This window comes from Gossypium hirsutum, chromosome A10 (genome assembly GCF_007990345.1).
Source record: "Gossypium hirsutum isolate 1008001.06 chromosome A10, Gossypium_hirsutum_v2.1, whole genome shotgun sequence".
In the NCBI taxonomy this organism is placed as follows: Eukaryota; Viridiplantae; Streptophyta; class Magnoliopsida; order Malvales; family Malvaceae; genus Gossypium; species Gossypium hirsutum.
Window position 1 is genome coordinate 2846430 of NC_053433.1, and position 22899 is coordinate 2869328.

Below are 22899 nucleotides of genomic sequence, written 5' to 3' on the forward strand. Positions count from 1 at the left end.
ATTTTTAAAAAATTATAATATTTTTTAAAAAAATTAAAGAATATATAAATAAATTTAAAATTTTCTAAAATAATAATTTTGAGACCTAAATAAGTTAATTAATGTTTTAAATTTATCTTATTTTTATTATTTTGCTTTGAAAAAAAATTCAAACATATATGGTTTCAAATTTATGTGCTCCAATATGGAATTAATTATACTATAACAAGATTTTAATTTAACATGTTTAATTTTTTAATTTAACTCGAACAATTTCACTCGATTCGATTCAACTCGAATTTCATTTTACTCAACTTATATTCGAAAAAATTTTAAATCGAGTTAGGATGATAAAATAAGATTTTTTAACTCAATTAACTCAAAATTTTTTCATACCTATTACCTTTCCGCATTTTATCATGCAAAATGGTACCTTACACTACTCATCAAATTGTTAACAAAAGACAAAAGATATATAAAACCAGAACATAGCATTCATTACTGGAAACGACATTGAAAGCAAATGTACACAAATATGAGCAAGCACTCCGCAAATTTTGGAAAAATGTTGAAAAAATCTTTTAACTCAGCATTCATACCATAAATTTTCATCAACTTAAATAGGTCAAAGCATAAAACATCATGTGCTAATGGCAGGGTCAAGAATTTACTAAGGAGTTGGGGGCCGACTGTTCGCAGCACAAACCCTGGAGCCCCACTCCAACAGCTCTTTGCTAGTATCATCCTTGTGAACTATCACTTCAATGAAGCATAAGGAGTCCTTCTTGGCTCCTATTGCCATCTCAATTGCTTCTACGAGCTCTTCCTCACAAAATACCTGAAACAATATCAAAATTTTAGTAGTATATCAAGCAATTTTATCAATGTCAGGAACTGTATTTAATTCATTCAAGCAATGTACGGGGTTTGAATTTGACTCACCTTGGTTGTCCAACACTTACCTTCAACATTATGAATTGCATCAACCAAGGCAATATAGTTCCAATTCTTGATCACATTGTATGGTCCATCATGTATCTCTACTTCGATGGTGTACCCACCATTGTTTATGAGGAAAATTATGGTTTTCTACCCACATCGCAACATTGTGGACACATCTTGTGCGGTCACCTATTGAACCAATCACCAGCAACATTATGAAGATGTACCTAAAGCAAGAACATTATACACAAGTGAATCAATTTAGGATAAACTACTAAAATAGTCACTTTTGTTTGTCTTAAATTACATTTTAGTCACTTACGTTATCGTTTTGTTACGAAATGGTCCTTCTACCATTAAACTCCATTACCTCTCTAACAACGGTCCTACGTGGCAGTCCAAATTGGTTTTAAATGTCAAATTGAATGTCCAGTTGCTGGAATGAAAATATATTTTTAATTAAATAAATTTAATTTGGACTGTCATGTAGGAAATCTAAGTTGGCATTTAAAACTCATTTGGACTGCCACGTAAGACAGCTGTTCAGGAGGTAACGGAGCTTAATGGTAAAGTGACCATTTCGTAATAAAATGATAAAGCAAGTGATTAAAACGTAACATTTCAAACATAATTATTTCAAACATAATTGATTAAATTATGACTCCTATTTTCAGTCAAATTTGAAAAATAATCTTTCAGTTAAACTCTGTTTACATGTTTCAATCAAACACTGATTAGTTTAGATTATTTTATTATTATTTGATCTATGAATTTAGCCTATAAATAGGCTCTTTTACAACCTTAGAAAATATACCCATTAGAGATTAGAACTCATAACACATTTAGAGAATTTTGTGTTTACGTTTGAGGGTTCTTTGTTTTCAGGTTTTCGGGATTTAGTTTTTATCTCCATCATTTGTACTTTTCGTTCTTTTGCCATTATAGTAAAATTATCTTTGCCCGTGGTTTTTATCCTCTTTGGAGGAGTTTTTCTACGTTAAATTTGTGTGTTCAATTTCTCAATTTTTTCTGTTATTTTTCTTGTTCGTTGCTTAATCAGGTCGATCCCTAGCAAGTGGTATCAGAGCTAGATCAATTTTCATAGATCAGCCCGTTCAGAGATGGCAGCAACAAGGTTTGAAATTGAGAAGTCCGATGGTGAGACAAATTTTAATCTGTGGTAAGTTCGAATGATGGCAATTCTAGTTCAATCGGGCTTGAAAAATGTTATTATCGGGAAAAAGCCTAAGAATCTAAATAAAACAGAATGAGAAGAGCTTGATGAAAAGGCTTTGTCTGTAATCCAGTTGTACCTCGCGAATACGGTATTGCAGGAGGTATTGATGGAGAAGATCTCATCTGCCTTGTGAAAAAGGTTAGAAACTCTTTATGCAACTAAGTCTTTGGCTAACCGTTTAGTGTTGAAACAACGTCTATTTACATTTCACATGAACAAATGTGAGCTTCTTAGAGATCACATCAGTCAATTCATTACTCTTTTAAATGATTTAAATAATGTTGAGGTTCATATTGACGATGAAGATCAGGCTATGCTATTATTGTGCTCTTTACCCCCTTCATACAAGTCTTTCAAGAAGACCCTGATTTATGGCAAAGACAAACTCTCGTTCGAAGATGTGAAGGGCCATTTGTTGAGTAGAGATAAACTCGACAATAAGTTTCATTTGGATAGCAAGGCAGATAGGCAACATTCCGTTTTGGTAGCATCAAAGAAACGAGACAAAAGGTGTTGCTATTGTAAAAAGTTAGGTCACGTCAAAGCAGATTGTTATAAACTGCGAAATAAAAGAGCTGCTGAGAGTAACGACGAAGATGTAGCTGGTGCTAATTTGGCCGATGAGAATGGTGATGATTTCTTGTTAGTGTTAACAAGCCATAACTCCAAGCTCACGTCCGAATGGATCCTAGATTCAAAATGTTCTTTCCACATGTGTCCCAATAGAGAATGGTTCTCCATATACAGTTCGGTTGAAGGTGGAGTTGTGCGCATGGAAAATGATTCATCTAGTAAGGTAATTGGTATTGGTACTGTTAAAATTAGGATACACGATGGGACGATTAGGACACTCTCAGATGTCAGGTATGTACCTGATTTACGAAAGAATCCCATCTCCTCGAGTATTTTAGACTTGAAAGGATGCAGAATCAACACCGAGTCGAGCGGCATTAAAGTATCTCGTGGAGCTCTCGTCTTATTAAAAGGTAAAAGAACCATCAGTCTTTATATTTGTAATGACCCAAAATTCACGGGCATTGAAAAAATACATTAACGGGCCTCCTTCTTAGTAAATTGAGTTCGAAAATAATTACTACAAATATTTATGAGTTTAGCGATGTGTTTAATTAGGTTTAAATTAAGTGAATTTAGTTTAATTTATAGTAATTAGTAAAAAGGACTAAATTGAATAATGAGTAAAATTTTAATTATAAATTAATAGGAAATAGTAAAGACCAAATAGGCAATTAAGCCTATTTGGGAAGATGAGGCGGCAAAAGGGAGTAAAAATCTAAGATTTTTTTTAAAACAATGATTATAGAAATATTTAATTTAGTTATAAATTTTATTAAATCAATTTAAAATAATTAGATTTTTATATGATAATAAAGTATGATTTTGACAAGTGGATGGTGATAAAAAAATACAAATGTAACAATAATAAGCATACACTTGTAATTCATGAATTTAAATTACTTACTATTTAAGTAAATAGATATTTATTAAATAATTATATTATAAGATTTTTATGTGATAAATAAATTAAAATATGACAAATGTATGATGATGATATAGTACATGTGTAAATATAAGAATATTACACTTGTAAGAAATATATTGATTAATAAATAGATATTTATTAAGCTATTATATTATTATAAAACAAATAAAAAAAATAAAAGTAAATAGAACAAAACAAAAGTAAAGGAAAAAGAAACAAGCTAACAAACAAAATAAGTAACAGAGAGCACTCGAAAAACAGGGAAGAAAAGGGAAAGAAAAGAAAAGGGGAAAATTTAGATTTTAATGCTTCAAGGTTGTTTGGTAAGCTAAATTTAGTCCTTTTCTTTTAAATTTGATGTTTTAGAAGTCTTAAAATAAGGTTTTGATGAAATTAATTTGATAGTTTAAAAGTTTATGAGCTTTTAAACAAAGTTCATGTTGAAGAAAAAGAAGAATTAGGGATTTAATTGAATGAATTTTAAGTTAGAAATTGAAAATGTGATTAAATTGTAAAAAAAGCTATAAGTTTTGTGTTTTAGGAAATTAAATTGAAAGGAATTTTAAATTAGGATTTTATAATGAACATTAGATTGTTAGGGTGAACATGGAAGGAAATCGAGTAGAAATGAAGTATAAATTAAGTTAAACAAATAAAAGAGTTAATTAGGATTAAATGCTGTAATTAATAATGTAAATTGTTATTTTTTTTTCGTAGCTAACAAGGAAAACGAGGCATCGGCATCGGCATCCAAAGGAAAAGAAAAGATCGTTGAGGAGTAAACTCGTATTCCGGGTTTCTATTACTATAACTCAAACTATTTACTAAATGTATACTGAATCTATAGTTATGGAATAATTAAGTTAAGGTAAGTAATATATTTGAAATTAAATATGAGTATGTGTGAAAATTTATTTATATATGAATTAAGATAATAGATGTTTGAATTGATTATGAATTGAAAATTTGTGTGTAAATGAAATTGAAATTGGAAAAGTAAAATAATATCCTATTAACTTGTCAGACTAGATTTGATACAAATGGCATGCCATTGGATTTGTAATGTGATGAGGAGATTGTAGTTCGGCCGAGAAGATGTTTCTGTTATTATATACTTCGGTTTATCCGAAGAGGCATTTCATGCCTTACTGGTGTGTTATGGAGGATTTATAATATTTCGGGTGTGTTTGGGTTGGACATTCTGGTGTTTTTGGGTAGAATCCGCGTATCTGTCAAAGTCCGAGCCTTGTTAATAGGGTAAATAATTGAAATGAAATTTTAAAAATGAGATTAATTGTTTTGGCACTATTGAAAAGTATGAGAAAGAATGTATGAACTAAATTATGAATTGAGTTGGTATGTGAAAAATGAAGTATGAATCTAAGATTTATGAAGTAATATAATTAGTTTAAATGATTATAAAATTTATGGTTGATGTTTGTAATTTATTAATGTTAAATAGTCTTGATTTATAGTAATACTACTGAGTATGAAATACTCAGCGTACATTGTTTCTGTGCGTAAGTCATTAGAGTTTCGGATCCGGTCTAGCATCCAAAACAAACCTGACTCCAACAAAAAGATTTTGGTGATGTATTTCTTCCTTTTGTTAAGTGGCATGTACTAGGTAGTTGAATATAAATTATGTATATACATTAAGTTAAATGATTTTGGTTGTATATAAACGATTATAATGTTTCGGATTATGAATATGATATAAAGTTATGAAATGGTAGATTTGGTATTAAATAATTGAAATGAAATAAATATTATTAATTACACATATATACTAACATGTTATATTGTTTAAACTAAGGTATTAAATTATTATTTTAAGATAAATTGGATGTAATTGAGTATACTTAATCATTGGTTGGAGTATTGATATATTGGATTGTTTTGGGTTTAAAGTTTGCAGAGGGTTTTATGTGAAAATAAGCGGAAATGCTGTCAAAATTTTTTTAAAAAAAATTAATTACGAAAAATTTCCGGAGAATTTGAACAAGTTCCGTTTCACTTTTAAATTTACGTTTTGGCTTCGAGCATCTATTATTAGGACTTAAATATTATATTATACTATGAATATTATTATTTATTTGTGAATTATTTTGTAAGTTGTCTGATATGTCTGGTAATGCCTCGTAACCCTATTTCGGAGACGGTTTGGGGTTAAAAGGGTGTTACAGGTAATGCCTCGTAACCCTATTTCAACGACGATTTGCGGTTAAAGGGGTGTTACAATATTCTGGAAAGTTCTACAGTGACCAGTGAAATCGGACGTCCCTCGTCTGTTACGGAGTTGAAGTCAACTTGTTTGGAACGGAAGCAACTTGGTCATAAGAGGGAAAAAGATATGACCGTTTCGTTGAAGAGAGGTTCTCTTTTGGATGCAGGTTTTGAAAAGTTAGGGCACTGTGTTCGTGAAAATCAAACCCGAGTTAGTTTTGATTTGGCAGTGTACAAGTCGAAGGCTAGAAGTCTTCCAGTTTCTAAACACAAATTCGACTCAGTTAATTCCCTGCATAGTTCAAGATAGGCTTGTGACGGGTTTTGGCAAAGATGGCGTTGTAGAAATATGAGTCAAGGTGGAGATTTGTTAAATATGACTCCTATTTTTAGTCAAATTTGAAAAATAATCTTTCAGTTAAACTCTGTTTACTTGTTTCAATCAAACACTGATTAGTTTAGATTATTTTATTATTATTTGATCTATGAATTTAGCCTATGAATAGGCTCTTTTACAACCTTAAAAAATATACCCATTAGAGATTAGAACTCATAACACATTTAGAGAATTTTGTGTTTACTTTTTGAGGGTTCTTTGTTTTTAGGTTTTCAGGATTTAGTTTTTATCTCTATCTTTTGTACTCTTCGTTCTTTTGCCATTATAGTAAAATTATCTTTGCCTGTGGTTTTTATCCTCTTTGGAGGAGTTTTTCTCCATTAAATTTGTGTATTCAATTTCTCAATTTTTTCCGCTATTTTTCTTGTTTGTTGCTTAATCAGGTCATCCCTAACACTTTCAAAGCAGTTAAAATAGCTGTGTCGATCATTTCATGAGCATCCTCCAAGTTATTAATCACAGCCTAGTGCAAACCAAAGACCCCATATTTTGCATCTTCCTGATTAAACAAAAAACTACAGCAATAGTATTTAATAACAGGAGATAGGAGAGAATATAACCTGATAACAGGTAACAGTCTGGAAACATCTGAGCTCTTGACTAAAATCAGGCAAGCCAACAGTGTGGTGAAGAATCCGGTTAGTTCCATAGTCATTGGAGTTGGGTCCACCCACAAAGTAGATAAGAGGGAGACTCTCACTGTAAGCACCGGCGATGGCATTCAAAATGCTGAGCCCACCAACGGTGAATATGACAACGCAAGCACCAACGCCATGTGATCGAGTGTAACCATCAGCGGCGTACCCAGCGTTGAGCTCGTTACAGCAGCCGATGAGGTTAAGCCCAGGCTCGGCAATCAAATGGTCAAGCAAAGTCAAGTTGAAATCACCGGGAACAGAGAAAACATCGTTCACACCAATCTGAACAAGCCTCTTAGCCAAGTGGCCGCCCACAGTGGCTTTAGAGCAGTTGACAACGGCGGGGGAAACAGAACCTTGAATGGTGGAAACGGCGTCGTTTGCCTGAGAGCAAACGTCGTTGGAAACAGGCTTGCAGTTGTCAAGTGATCCAATCTTGGTATCCATTTCAAATAAAAAGAAATAGGAAATCTGGCGAAGAAAAATGCAGAGAAAACTTTTTGTTTTGGGCTAAGTCTGGAAGTAAAAGAGCAATAGTTTGAATGTGAATGTGAATGTGAATGTGAGGTGAAGTGGAAAAATAATGGAATTTATAAGGGAAAATGATATAGGGGGCTGTTTTTCCTCTGAGAGTGGACCGGGGAGATTTGGTTTCTAGTTTCTATGGAGGCTTTAGATAAATAACTCGAAAATTTTAAAAAATTATGAAAATTACCTTACAACTAGATTATTTATAATAGTGACAATTTCAATAGATGTCTTCGCTTTCCAAGATGGTATCACCTAAAAGATGATTCAATCATTTTTTATAATTACAGAAATAATAAGATGAAAAAAAAATAATTTTTTTGTATCATCACTTCTTAAGGCGACACTTATATAAATTTTTACCCATAGCATTTTCACATGTATTTTTTAGAGTTAAATGAAAAATATATAAATTGGATTTAAAAAAATTATAGTGCTGCCTTCTTTCAAAAAATGACCTAATCTGGTAAATTTTAAAAATTTTTGGCATTTATGGGTAATTTTGTCAATATATAGACTATTAAAATTGTGAAATTGTATTTTTAATATCGTAAAAATTACAACTTACTTTCGCCCCCTATAAAAAATTTTTTGATTTCATCCCTCATTTTTAGTTTGTATTAGGAGTTGGATTGCATTTTACTTTTTTCTATTAAAAAAATAAACAAATTAGTCCATACATAAGATCAAAGAGCAAACTAAATTTTTTGTTAAAATTTCATTTATTTGACTTTTATTAGAATAATGTTTTGATGTAATCACAATTCCTCTTATAATATTTTATTTTCAACATTAATAAATATTCTTCTTCACTTCCTATAGTTTTTTTTTCGAAATTTTTTTTAAGTAAAATTAAATTTTTTATTTTTTATTATTTTGCGGTCATTCTATATTGCTATTATCCACGTTGAGTTATTTTATAATGATATGGGTTTCCCAGCCCTAGCGAAAAACTGGTCAGGTGGGTATAGGCTAAGGGCATAACCCTTTGATGCTTTGGTCCCGTTGAAAGCATCACCGGCAGCTACAGCCCTTTGAAGATAGTGAATAAGATGGCGGCGGAGTTCAAGATCAAGAGGGTGCAACAGACCCTCCCAATTTTTCTCACCACTAAGCTCCCTCCAACGAGATGCTATCGAAGAACTTGCCATTATTATTTATTTTCTCCTCTCTATATTCTAAAACTTTGTTTGTGGGGTTGTAGCTTTGCTGTGCATGCTTTATAAAGACTGGATAACTTCGTCCTCTATTTCATGTGGATTTGATCCTATATGCAGGTTATTTTAACTTTAAATAATGTTGCGTACAATTGTTTTCAAATTACTCTCAGATCCTTTTCATTCGATAAAATCTCATCGGCATAGGAAAAGAAAAATAATAACAAAACCGGGCTACACCGAAAAGCAATACAAACAAAGACCACTGTTGTCTTCAATGAGAAAGCAATGAAACCCTAAACACCCAAAAGCATAACAAACGAAAGCCACTGTTGTATGCAAATAAAAAAGAGTAAACCCCAAACACTCAAAAGCATTACAAACAAATACCAGTATTGTCTTCAATGAGAAAGAAATGAAACCCTAAACACCCAAAGGAATAACAAACGAAAACCACTGTTGTCTGCAAATAAAAAAGAGTAAGCCCCAAACACTCAAAAGCATTACAAACAAAGACCAGTATTGTCTTCAATTAGAAAGCAATGAAACCCTAAACACCCAAAGGAATAACAAACGAAAACCACTGTTGTCTGCAAACAAAAAGGAGTAAAGCCTAAACACCCAAAAGCATTACAAACAAAAACCACGTTGATCAGCAATGAAAAAGCAATCAACCCTAAACACCAATTGAGTTAAAGTTGTGAAAGCAACTCCCCACATAATGAAATCTTTTTAACCATGAGATATATTGAGTTTTTTATTACTTTGTCTGTACATTTTACGGTTTATTTTTCGGTAAGTGGCCAATCACTTAGCCATGTGATTTCTTTTTTATAAAAAAATAAATATTTTCTTTTATGCACATTAAAAAATATAAAAAATTTCAGAAATATATAATCTAAAATTATAAATATTTAAAAATACGATGAAAAGAAAATAGTTGAAATTAATGATATTATTGTAAAAATGTTAAAAAAAAACTTTAAGAATATAAAATGTGCAAAAAATTATTTAAACTTTTTTAAGACTTATTAAAAATTATAAAAATATTTGAACATATTAAAAATTTGTAAAATTATTAAAAAATAATAAAAATTTTAAACAATTGTGAAAATCATTTAAAAAATTTAAATTGATTAAAAAATGTAAGAATTATTTGAAATTTATAAGAATTTTAAAATTTTAAAAAATTATAATATATTTTACAATTTTTCTTAAAAATAGAAATTACAAAATGGCAAAATATAATGAAATTACCAAATTATTATGCCAAAATAAACTATAAAACGGATTAGATGATTTGTTTTAAGGTATGATAAGAGAGATGATGAAGAATATTAAAACAACCAGATCAACCAGAGTTTTTTTTTTTTTATAGGCAAGATTTATTATTTTTAAAATGAAAATCTAAACAACAGAGGAAAAGCATACAGACCAAAACAACAGCAACATCAAACCAAACCAACACTACCACAGTCAAAAGTAGACCACACAAAACTAGACCAAAACATAAATTATTGCTTCCAAAATGATGATTCCACACAAAACTGGTTGTTGTACCTACATAATCACTGTTAACTGGAGCTCATTTATGCTTCATCCTTTGATAGCATAACCTTTGTAAATTTGAACCTTATATCGTATAATCACCGTCAACTAAGATCTTGAATTGCAATGCAATTTGGCTTCTTGGGTGATGGCTTCATACTCACATAGTAGATGAAATTAGTAGGTCATTCAGCTCCACAACACCACCATAAATTCAAACATTCCGTAAAATTATAATTATGTCTATCTCAAACATGGACAAAAATATATCTACAAACTATTAATTTCCAACTGTAAAAAAATAAAAATAATTAATTTTTGTAAAATTGTAGGACAGGTTTTCTTCTCTCTCTAAAAACAATATAGATCGATAAATTTTAAAAAATTAACATACTTTCTTTTCTTTTTTTCAGGATAAATTAACCTAAAATTGTGTTATTGTATCATTTTGGTTTTTTTTTTCTCTCTCCAACGTATGTTTCCGTGGAAGCCCTAGGTCTTCGATTTTCACTCTTCAGCTGTGGATTTTACATGGGATGTAATGCCAACAAAAATGTGGTTACTCATCAATCGTTAAAGCCAATGTTAAAAAGGCTATTAAGAATTAATAGTTGCGTGTTAAATTTAACAGTCAAAACATTCAATCGATCAAGTTTTTGAGTTGAAGAGCTTAATTAGCTGAAAAAAAATATTAAAAGGAATTTAATTGAATTTTTTCACTATAATTGGAGAAAGAAATTTAATTTTTTTTTGGCTTGCAGTTTTAAGCTTCTTCTTTTTTTTAACAAATTGGAGGAAAAAAACATCAACATTGTTTAAAACATGATTATTAGGGATGTCAGACTTTAACTATCATTCTCTTACGTGGTTGATAAAAGCTAATATTTTTAATACCTTTTATTATTTTTATTATTTTATATGATTTTATGATTTTTTTTTTTATTTTTACCCATGTGGTATCCAAATTTCTAATGTCTAATATTACCTTCGCGATTAACTCGTGAAATGAATGTACGACTTGAAGGAAATGAATATTATAATTAATGCTGACTAATCCTCCCGCGATGAATGCATGCATAGCATTAATTTCATGGCACATACTACTACCAAAAATTTCAAGTATTAACGATGTTCATTGAACAAAAATAATATTATATTAAAGGAAAAAAAAAAGCACTAACTTTATTCATGGAAATATGTAGACAAACACACAGAGTTGAGACAGCACAATCATGTCCAACGCAATGGGGCGTATGACAAGCGACCTTAACGTCCAACTTGGATTTAATTTGCTATTTGGACTGTAAGTAGAGGTACTTTGCAGGACAGAGATACAATACTGGTTTTATATGATTGCATTTAAAAGGATGTTATTTATTTGACATGATCGACCGGTCGAATTAAGCACTCGGCGGATCTGGCACATAGGCAGTGTCATTGAACTTCCAGCGCCCATCGTCCGTCTGAACCATGTTTTTGAACAACTCCTGAGTCCACCAGTTATCTGGTATTTTGTATTTGTCCAGTAAGCCATCACTACTTTTGTTTATGACTGCATTATCAAAATCTAGTTCTTCTTCAAGTTTGAAATCTCTATCTTTTTGCATCCCTGCAATTCCATGCTGGTAACCCTCGAAATTGTGAGGATTAATTTTCTCTTTCAAGTAGGGTGACTTGGTTGTGTCAATCTCCAACTCTTCGCCCACATGGAAGTATTTTGGTCCAAATGGAACCTTAGGGACAGGATCTTTGGAATTTACGATGCGTAGGATATGGAAGTTCTCAAGTCTATCACAAACTCCTTTGAAGGCTAGGTTTCCAACACGAGGGCTAGCAGCTAGAAAGCAAGTCACCATGAACGCTTTATTCGTGTTGTCTGTTGGCTTGTTGAAACCATTATGAGCTATGTCCATAGCGTTTAGGGTTGCAAGTGCAGCACCTAAACTATGGCCTGTTACAGTTATGCTGAGCTCCTCGTTCTGATACTTGTCCACCAGCTCCTTCACCGCTTTACAAGCCTGACGGTCATTAATAACGAATTGAACTGTCAATGTGAGTAAAATATATGTTCAATTATTTATGTATATCAAGAATTACCTGTTGCCTGGCGCTGGTTTTAGTGTAAGGGGAATTTGCATTTGAGTTCATATAGGTGTTGTAAAAACCAGTATGCACCTTAACAGAGCCAGTTCCGAACAAATCTTTAGCTGATGTTCGAAAAATATTAGCATCGCTAACCCACTCAGATATTGTTATGGTTCCTCTCCATGAAACAAGAATATCCCTCCTTCCAAGAACTACTTTTCCTTCATCTGTGGCCACCGCCACATAACCAAAATATGCAACTTCATCATCGCTCGTAGCAGCGTATATGAAGTTGGTCACTTTATAACGGTATGGGTTACCCTTTTCAAGACCAACCCTAGCGAAATACTCGTCAGGTGGGTATAGGCTAAGAGCATAACCCTTTGAAGCCTTGGTCCCATTGAAAGCATCACTAGCAGCTGCAGCCCTTTGAAGATAGTGAATGAGATAGCGGCGAAATTCAAGATCAAGAGGATCCAGTAAACCCTCCCAGTTGTTTTCACCACTAAGTTCTCTCCAACGAGATGCTATTGCAGAACTTGCCATAATGATTTTATCTCTTTTAACCTTATAAATTCTAAAGTTTCTTGGTGAGGATGCGACTCGTAGCTTTGTTGAGCTTGCTTTATATAGACAGGGAAAGTTAATCCTTAGCGAGTTTATTGTTGAGATTAAAAAAGTAAAATGTTTATCATTATAAACAATAAAAGTAAGTGCGCAAATTACCATATAAAGAAGCAAAGTAATGGCGCAAATGGCCTACTTGAAGCATGCAAAATAAACATCGTACAATGCCCGCCAACGCCGCGGGTTCTCCTTATTAATAGATAGGAAGTCAAAGCGTTAGTACTCTGACTAAGACATGCTCGGACAACATTATCACACCACGTTTGAAAGTGCTTTCTAAATGCTTTTCATTTCCTTTCCTAGAAATTTGAATTCTGATAATCCTACTGGCAAACAATCCTTGGCCACAAGAATAATCAAGAGAATTATTTATTTATTAATTTTTATTTCGTGTAAGAGTACTAAATAATTCCTTCTGGAATGCACGGATCAATTTCAACCATTAGATTTGTTTTAAAAGTTAAGATCTAAATTTTAAAAATTATTATTATGGACATTTAAAATTTAAGATTATTATTTCGTGTAAGGTTTATAGTTTAAGATTTAAGATTTAAATTTTAGAGTTTAAGTTTAGGTTTTTAACATTAGAGTTTAGGATTTATAGTTTAAGATTTAAGTTTTAGAGTTTAAGTTGAGATTTTTAATTAAGGTTTAAGATTTAATGTTTAGGGTATTATGATGTAGGGTTTGTGATTATATAATTTTGGTATTTAGGGTTTAAACTTTACTAATATATTTGATTTTGTTTTTAATTATACATATTATAAATAAATATTAAATATACATCAACAATTCACTTCGTTCTCATTTCGTTTTGTATGGTAGAAAATAGAGAGTACACCATATGGATGGTTAAAATTCAATGTATGTGGTATAGCTAAAGAGGATAAAGCCGGCTGTGGAGAAATTTTGAGAGATTTAGAGGGGATTGCAAGAGGGATATTCTCTGGTGCTGCAGGTACAAATATTGCTGAGGAAGCTGAGATTGAAGCGGTGAAAATTGCTCTCGAAGTGTTTGAATCGACAAGCTAGAAGTGTTCTAATTCACTGGTAATTGAAGTAGGCTCCGCGGTGGTGTTTTCTTGGTGTATCAACAAGGGGTTGAGACCTTGGTGTGCAAGGTTGGATCCATTGTTTTCTCTTTGATAGATAGGAATGGAAACGACCTGGCGTTCTCATTGGCTTTGACTGGGGTAAATAGTACTCAAATGTTTAAAGCTTGGTGGTGATTTTTGTTTTGTTTAATACTTTATTGCTGCTGGAACTATGCATTAATTTTTGCTATATTTTTATTTTTTGGATACTATTTTGCTTTGTTCCTATCAACTGAGCAGTGTGAATGTAGCAAAAAAAAGAAAAAAGAAAAGAGAGGGTACAACCTTATCTACTCCAGTTATCACTACGACAAATAGTTTATTTGTCATATTTGTAAGTTGACAATTTTTGAAATTTGATATTGTGGAAGTATTCAAGCCTATTAATGAAAATTAATTTATTTGGAGTAACACATCTTAAAGATTGGATGAGTTCAGGTTGGATCATACAAAACAAATCCCTTGGATCAAAGATGTTGGATCGAGACAAACTTGGAAGGCTTATCTCAAGCACTTCAATTTACATTGGTCTTTAAAATTATATTGTATATTGTTATTTTAGATGTTGTTTAATATGGAACTGAATGTAATTGATCTCTACTATGTTAGCAAGTCTTGAATTTTTATATAATGAGAGACTTGTATAGATTTTGTAACGAAACTAAGAAAGCACTTATTTAGTCAATTGGGAACATTTTTGTGAGAGTGCGTTTGAGAGAATAAAACCTTTTGTTGTTGGGTTTTACAGCCTGAGTTCTCATGGAGAGAACTTAGAGGTGAGAGATCTAGTATTTAGATACAAATGTGAGGTTGCTATAGTGGAGTGTGATAGGACTTAAATCACTTCTTGTATTGGGATTAAAGATAATAGATTCTTCTTACTAAGCTAGACTCCGTAAATATAAGAAAATTGAATTGCACAAACAATTCATTGTCTCTTTTTTTTTTATTCTATTTTACATAGTTTCATCTGAAGTGCCCACTTTTACTATCCCTTCCATTCATACTCTGGTTTACTTAACAAGCTAACAACTATTTGAATCTTCAATTGGTATCAAAGTGTCCAACATTTAGTGGTGATCCCTAGCTAGTGTTGTTATTACTAAGTTATCGAAGGATCATTAATTGCATGTCCTCCTATGTTGGATGGCTCCAACTATGCCTATTGGAAGGTAGAAAAGAAAGCTTTCATTACAATAATGGATGAGAAAGCTTGACAAGCTATTGTTACTGGTTGGAGACCCCCTACAGGCACTACAAAGGCCGAAAGTGTTCTAAAAGTTGAGCATTGTTATGGTTCCTCTCCATGAAACAAGAATATCCCTCATTTCCAGAGTAGTTTTCCCTTCATCCGTGGCCACCGCCACATATCCAAAACACACCACTTCATCAGCACTTGTAGCAGCATATATAAAGTTGGTCACTTTATAATGGTATAGGTTTCCATTTTCAAGACCAACCCTAGAAAAAAGTTGGTCAAGTGGGTATAAGCTTAATCTTTTGATGTCTTGGTAAGGTTGATAGCATCATTAGCAGCTCTAAAGGTTAGTTTAATAATGCCTTTAAAAAGCACTTTTAGAATAAAAAATGATTTTGAGATAAAAATATTTTTAAACAAGACACTTATAAGAGAAAAAGTACTTTTCAAAAGCCAAAAATTGACCCAAAAGCCTTTTTTTTCAAAAAGCAAAAAAAAATTAGGTTTTCTCAAAAGCGCTTTTTATCTAAAAAATGTTTATTTTTTGCTTCATTCGATCTATTCTGTTGTAAAAAACAAACAGAACAACGTTCGAAAATTTAACATTACAACATTCCAAAAGAAAACACATTCAATCACTAATAGACCTACGTTTAGATCAAATCAATAGCTCACCACCAAGCTTTAAACATTTCCTACGATTTATACATTCAATCGCCAAGGAAAATGCCCTAAACCCTATAAGCTTAAAAACACAAGAGAGAACAAAGAGCCATAAACCCTAGCCTTACCCAATGAGAACCCAGAGCTTACTAAGAGTATTAGTTCATATGAACAAATAATTAAGGTAAGGAATCATGGTCACCAACATCGGTATGCATGCCTCGGATCTAGGAGGTATTTCGCAACAAAAGAAAGATGAGATCCCTAGTCAAACCATCACTCCCAGCCAAATCCATCAAGCAAATAACAAAATAAAAGTAAAAGCCAACTCATAAAATTATCGAAACACCAATATTTGCTACCATATTCAATCATTACATCAATATATCATTCTACACACAATTTGAGTCGAATAATGAACAATTTTTTTTTTATTTTCTTGAATAAAAGGTAATATTTTTTTTATTTTAAATAAAGCTTCAAATCAATGGTCGAAATTTAATTTTAGATTGATACGATTTGCATTAAGGGTCAATTAAACAATAGTAGGGAGTCATTTTTGAGAATTTTGAAGAACAATCATAAAGTTCTTCGAGAACAATCATCGAAATTAACTCTCTCCAAAAATTTTCTCTTCAAGTTTGATTGTGATAACATTTTTTTTTCTTGAAGGAGGTGCTAGAGGAATTTAAAACAAAACACCATGTTACCAATAATATTATTTTGTTAGGTGTTCATGAATTAGTTGATTCGTTTTAGACCGAAATAGAATTTATATTTTTCAATTCAGGCGGACATAATTCCATCAGATTTATTGTTTATAAATAATAAAATATAAAAACTAATTTTATATTTATATTTATTTTTTATAAAAAATAAAATATTTTATATTAATGGTTTTTATTAAATGGTGGTTTTTAAATTTACTAAATTCTCTTATTTTCAAGTTTTAATGCTACAAACATATATTATTACATGTATAATATCTTGAATCAAATTGTTATTTCCACATATTATTCACACAAAAATCAATTATAAATTTAACTATTGTAGTTTGTATCAAGATTTAAATTTCAAAATTCAAAGAGTGTAAGAACTAAGAACAAATTAATTGAAGAATATAAAATAAATATATAATTTTACGCATATAATAAGATTAATAAAAAAACTTTAATCCGTCATATTTAACTACTATCGTTTAGATCAATACTAAAATTTTAAAATTAGAAATTTGTAAAGACTAAAGTTGACCACTTCAACTTTGAATGAATAAAACAAACAATAACAAAACAACAAACCCGCCACACCACCATGACATTAGACACCTAGTGCAATAAAAAAAAATACAGAGAAATTCATCTTTGAACCCCATTGAACCCCATGTCATCAAGCATAACCAAGGGTAAACCATTTAAGAATAATCATCATCTTGACCTTCGTGATCCATCAATTTCCAAGACCCATCTTCTTGTTGGACCATACCTTTGTTTTTCCGAACCCTCCAAGACACTGGCACCATGTATTCATCTTTTAACCCATCGAGTGATTTGTTCACAAGGGCTATATCACGATTAACAACCAAACTAAACCCTCCTTTACTACCTTGTGTGCCAGCCACCCCATGTAAATAACCTTCCAAATTATGCCAACTTGATAAGTTCCCAGGACTCTTCAAGTACTTTGATTTACGGGTGTCGATACCCAATTCTTCTCCCACATCCGAATACCCTATCAAAGGATAGTTTGGGACGACATCTAAGGCGTTCCGAACGCGTAAAGCTCGAAGGTCTTTGAAACCTGTAAATGCCTTTTTGAAGTCTGAGTCGCCAACTCGGGGACTAGCGAATAAAAAGGCTGTAACAAGAGCGGCCTTGCTCGACTGGTTTTGGGGCTTGTTATATCCATTGGCAACTACGTCGATGGCATTCAAAGTTGCAAGGGCTGCACCTAAACTGTGGCCGGTGATTGTGATGCTTATTTCCTCGTTCTTGAATTGGTCTATTAGTCTCCTGACCTCGTTAAGAACCTATAAAGAATCAGTACAAGGACAAGAACCATTTTTATTTTTATTTTTATTTTTATTTATAATAGATTATGCTACTTGTACCATTTTAAGTCAACTTGTGTTAGGTAGTTATGAACTTGACTGGAATCAAGCATATGATTTCAATATCATACATAATTTATAAATAAAAAAGAGTTTAATATGAATGTTTTTCAGCTTTGAGAGGATGTCGACTTCCTTGGAAGAAGTTTATAAAGTTTTATTTATTGGGAGTTGACGGACCCTCAACGAGTCAATATTGTCTAAATGAAGGTTTTGTCTCCTAACTTTTTAAGTGGCCAAGTACTTAAAGAGATGATAGGTTCATAAAATAGGAACACCTTGTTTGGTGCCTGATAAGACGAACCATGCACGTTGCCCGTTGTCATTTATCAAGAAATTTTCACCCTATAAACCCACCGTTTCTTAAGGCACACGAATACTTAGTAGAGTAGAGAGACAAACTCCCACCAAAAAATAACATTGACTTATTAAAAATTTGTTTAACTCCCTATAGATGTTACTTTACAAACTTTTTCAAACTTTTTCGAATAAAATCGAATTTCCTCAACATCATTAACTTACTATTGGTTAAAGGAAAACTTTCTTTTTAGTACAAGATTTTTGTTGATAAACAATAAATTAAAGAATCTCTCACCTGGTCCCGGGCACTGCTTTTGTTATAGGGCGAACGTGGGTCATCCGAGGTGTAAATCGAGTGCCAACCCTCATGCACCTTAACATCACTTCGTTGATCACCCAATATTTTCCCAGGTGAAACCATGTTAAACTCAAAATCATTGATCCATTCCAAGGTCTGCACCGTTCCTCTCCAAGCAATCACAATGTCCCTCCTTCCCAACATTGCTTTCCCTTCATCCGTAGCCACCGCAACGTACCCTATCCAATTTGATTCTTTATTCCAAGCTTCCCTCGATATCGGCTTCACGATAAACGCTTCAGGGACTTGAATCTGTGATGTCGCGTACAAGAATTTCGTTACCTGGTACCTATAAGGATTGCCTTTCTCCAAATTCACATTAGAAAAGAAATCTTTCTTGCCATACAAGCTACTCCCAGCAAATTTCGATGCCTTCTCGGTGTTGAAAGCATCATAGGCAGCTTGAGCCATTTCTCCATAGTGAATAATGTAACGCCGGAGATCAATGTCTAAAGGGTCCAAAAGCTCTCCCCAATTCTTTTGGCCACTTAGATCCTTCCATTTTTTTGCTATACTGCTGCGCATTACCTTGTTTTTCTTTCCGAACCACTTCCTAGAAATGCATCGTGTTCCCATACCTTTCAAGGATGCTTCATGTTGTTGTTCATCGATTACTTATATCCCCAAAACTTGACTGGCGCCGACATTAACTACCCAATTTCCATTATGCAAGCAATGTAATTTTCTTGCCCATAAAAAAAAATCTATCAGTGATTAGATTTTTCATTTACCAAACAAAATAAGTTTGTAAAGTTTAACATGCTAATTTGCCGTATATAAGTTAGAATTATATTCTTTTATATATATAATGATAAATTTAGTACTTAACCTTTATATTTTTTATCAATTTAATTATTTTTCTTTTTAGCTAAACCACTTTTTTAGTGTTAGTTGGCAACATGCATAGCGGTTCATATATATTTTATATTGATATGATACTTTTTGTTTTATATGTCATACTAACAAATATTATATTAAAAAAATAACATGGAGTATACGTGAATTGTTATACATGTTATCATGTTTAAAAATTTAACATTTTAGTTTGTGTTTCCATTAAAAAAGCAACAACTCGACTTTTTAAAAAAAATTAATAGTTAAATTTAATTTTTTTTTAAAAATTAAGAGTAAAATTTAATTAAAAAATAAATAAAATTAAATCGATAAAAAAATATGTAAAAGGTAAATTCATCATTATATGTTGATTATCTTTATTTTTCTTAAAGTGACGTGCAATTAATTGCACTACAACAGGAACTTAGACTACGATGTTTCAAGTGACAGCTCGAAAAGGAAAATACAACCAACCTACCACATTTACTATTATCATATAATACCATATTGGAAACTTATACGGCTTGTTTTATATGTCAAAATCATTACATGAAAAACCAAACACATTAACTTCTCTTCCTGTGAATTTTCTGGCTACTTCGTTTGTCTCTTAATATAAGCCCAAGTAATTTAAAACCATGTAGATGTACGGTATGTTTCTGTCACGTATAAATTTCAGAAATTAATAAATCTTCTGATATTAGTATTGAGTATCACATTAGGTATATTACGCGTTCAAAAAAATTATAATTTAATTTCGACTCTAAATAAATTTTAAATTCCACCTGCTTCGTGGATTACAAAAGAAAAATCCTCAAACTAATATTCTTGGCTTTGAAGGGCATTTACCTGTTTTTGGACAAGGAAATTCATGTTACCTCCCACCGAAAGTTGGGAGAAAATCAGAATGTTTTGGAATATATGCATCAATAGACAAACATTTGGTAGAAGCTTGAATTAGGTTTTAGCAGATGAAAACCTTAAAATAGAGTGACTTTGCTTTGAAGTTAGCAAAAGAGAGAAAATGTGGTAGGAGATTAAGAGATGCTTGCTAAAGGAAGAAGGCAAGTGTTGGGATTTAATCACATAGATAGATACTTTGCTGAGTCTTTCAGTTTTGGTGAAGTCTCTCTCTGGAGCCAATTTTAGAAATATTTATTACCTTTGAATTTAAGGATACCTTGCCTAAAACTATCTTCTTTTTCGTTATTTTTTTATACATATTTGGCTAAAAATATGTTGTTTTTGGTTATATTTGATATATACGTAATAAAATTCTAAAATATAAATTGACTTGTTTGAGTAGAAATAAAGAGGGAAGTTCAGATTTTATAAAAAGGAATATTATACTAATCAAATTATTTAAATTTCACCAAAAACTGGTTTTTTCCAAATTTCTCAAAGCTTTTTTGTTTAATTCACATATAAAATAAATAAAAATTAAACCAAAAAGATCATTTTATTACCTTCATATATTTTTTATATTATTTAATATATTTAGAAAAATAATGATACTTACATTGCTTCGCATAGCTGCAGGCGGTGAAGTGAGAGATGGAAGCGGTGGCTGGCTACTGGGATGGCAGCTGCTCGGCTTTTCAAGGGGAGGCGTGGGTGTTGCTAGATGGCCTTACCATGGCATGATCAGTCCCAATAATTATATTCTTTAAATATAAAAAATATTGTCTATAGTCGTGGCAAACACTAGTCTGGATCCTTCGGTTGAGTGCTTCACCACGTCCAATGGTCAAGTAGCTCGGTAGGTTTGACCTGATTAGGTCAATAAAAATTTTTATGAGTTGGTCGGATGAAAATTTAATTTAAATAATAAAAATATTTTTAAATTTTAAATTTTAAATTTAATTAAAAAGTATGTAAAATATCAGTTAAAATATAATTTTTAATATTTTATTATTTAATAGTAAAATGGGCTATTTAAGTGGGTCAAATTAGTCCAAAAACGGGTTTGGGTATGAAATTTTTTTTTGAATCCAGCCTTGGCCCGACATATAAATACTTCTATTCACACTACTTTGTAATTAAAAAATTGTATTTACATGAATAAAATATATAATCACAAATACAATAATTTTAAAATATCTTAATTTTTTATTATTCAAAAGAAAAGTATGATGTTGTTTGATAAATTGAATGATCAAGTATATAAAAAAAAAGTGTTGTTTGACGAATATAACTTTAAATTAAATTATTTAAAGAATAATGTTAATAAAATAAAATAAAAATAATTGAAACAATTCTGCCTTAAGGGTATGTTTGAAAAATCATTATTGATTTTTTAATGTGTTTGATAATCAGATTAATTTTTTACTTAATATCAAATTTTCAAAAAAAAAAATATTGAATATGATAAGTAAGTAGATAATTTTTTTTTCACTTAATGTTGAAAATATTAAATTGATTTTATTTTTAAAAATCTTATTTTTGAAATAAATTATTTTCTCATTTTATCAAGATCAAATTTTATTTTTAAGTTTTATCTGAAACTATTCAAAATAAAATAAATAATATCATATTAATAATATTAAAATTATAAAATAATGAATTTTCAAAAATCAAAATAATTATATTTAGTACTTAATTTTTAAAAATATATTAAATAAATTTATAATACAAATTCAATGCTTATAAAATTTAATATTTAATTATTATTATTTTTAGTTTATCAAGTGATAAGTAATTCGTTATTTACTTATCAATTTTTTATCGAAAACTTCTATTTTTTTTAATGATAGATTATTAAGTATGCTTAAAAGATCATTATGAAAAATTATTTTATTGATCTTTCTCACTACATCATTTATGGTCCCTTTTCGATTATTTAATGATATTTTAGTAATTTTTTTCATGTAACACATAATTTTGGTAATTTTTTTACCCATAACCTGAACCTTGAACTCCTAATTTTGAACCTTAAACCATGACCGATGCTTAAGGTTTGGGGTCAGGATTCGAGGGTTAGAGTTCTGAATTCAATGTTCAAGGTTAAATATTTAAAAATTACTAAAATTATGTGCCAATGACATGGAGAAAATTACTGAAATGTCATTAAATAATTGGAAAAGGACAATAAATAATGTGATGATAAATATTCAAAAAATAATTTATCGATCATGATAGATTATTATTTTTTAATATGGAATATCAAATAAGGCTTAAGTCTAAAAGATTACTTGATTGAATCAAATCTATCAATGGGCTGGCTTGGTCTTATTGGATTTATAAGTGGGCTATAACGTTCTATCCATCATGATTTGGGCCTTGAGACCACATCTTTTAAGACAGTGATGACATTATCCAAATAACTTCAGGCCAATTGCATCCTCTTCTAATTTATTTATTTATTTTTTCTTTATAACTAACGTATTGTTTATGGCTATTTTATAGTTATATATGTTAAGAAAAAAACAAAATTCCACAACATTAATGAAATTTACAATTTAAGTCTCTTATCTAAATCTC

General features: G+C 31.0%; 3 protein-coding genes across 4 annotated transcripts; all 3 read right to left on the minus strand.

Annotated features, from left to right (window-relative positions):
- Nucleotides 1–453: 453 nt before the first annotated feature.
- Nucleotides 454–7565, minus strand: LOC107925018 (pyruvate decarboxylase 1-like). Of its 2 annotated transcripts, none has more exons than XM_041079553.1 (3): nt 6843–7565; nt 922–1110; nt 454–817 (listed from the first exon to the last, which is right to left on the minus strand). In XM_041079553.1, exons 1-2 carry the CDS (start codon nt 7365–7367, stop codon nt 1069–1071), a joined length of 567 nt encoding a protein of 188 aa, XP_040935487.1. In that variant the 5' UTR covers nt 7368–7565; the 3' UTR covers nt 454–817; nt 922–1068. The 2 variants fall into 2 exon arrangements, with proteins under 2 accessions (XP_040935487.1, XP_040935486.1); XM_041079552.1 differs by having other exon boundaries at nt 922–1148; nt 6843–7562.
- Nucleotides 7566–11309: 3744 nt separating this feature from the next.
- LOC107924989 (phospholipase A1-IIbeta) lies at nt 11310–12934 on the minus strand. The gene is made up of 2 exons (XM_016855563.2): nt 12251–12934; nt 11310–12171 (listed from the first exon to the last, which is right to left on the minus strand). Exons 1-2 carry the CDS (start codon nt 12782–12784, stop codon nt 11554–11556), a joined length of 1152 nt encoding a protein of 383 aa, XP_016711052.1. The 5' UTR covers nt 12785–12934; the 3' UTR covers nt 11310–11553.
- A 4042-nt stretch (nt 12935–16976) lies between these two features.
- Nucleotides 16977–19279, minus strand: LOC107924992 (phospholipase A1-IIgamma). The gene is made up of 2 exons (XM_016855565.2): nt 18523–19279; nt 16977–17846 (listed from the first exon to the last, which is right to left on the minus strand). Exons 1-2 carry the CDS (start codon nt 19159–19161, stop codon nt 17232–17234), a joined length of 1254 nt encoding a protein of 417 aa, XP_016711054.2. The 5' UTR covers nt 19162–19279; the 3' UTR covers nt 16977–17231.
- Between the last annotated feature and the right edge of the window lie 3620 nt (nt 19280–22899).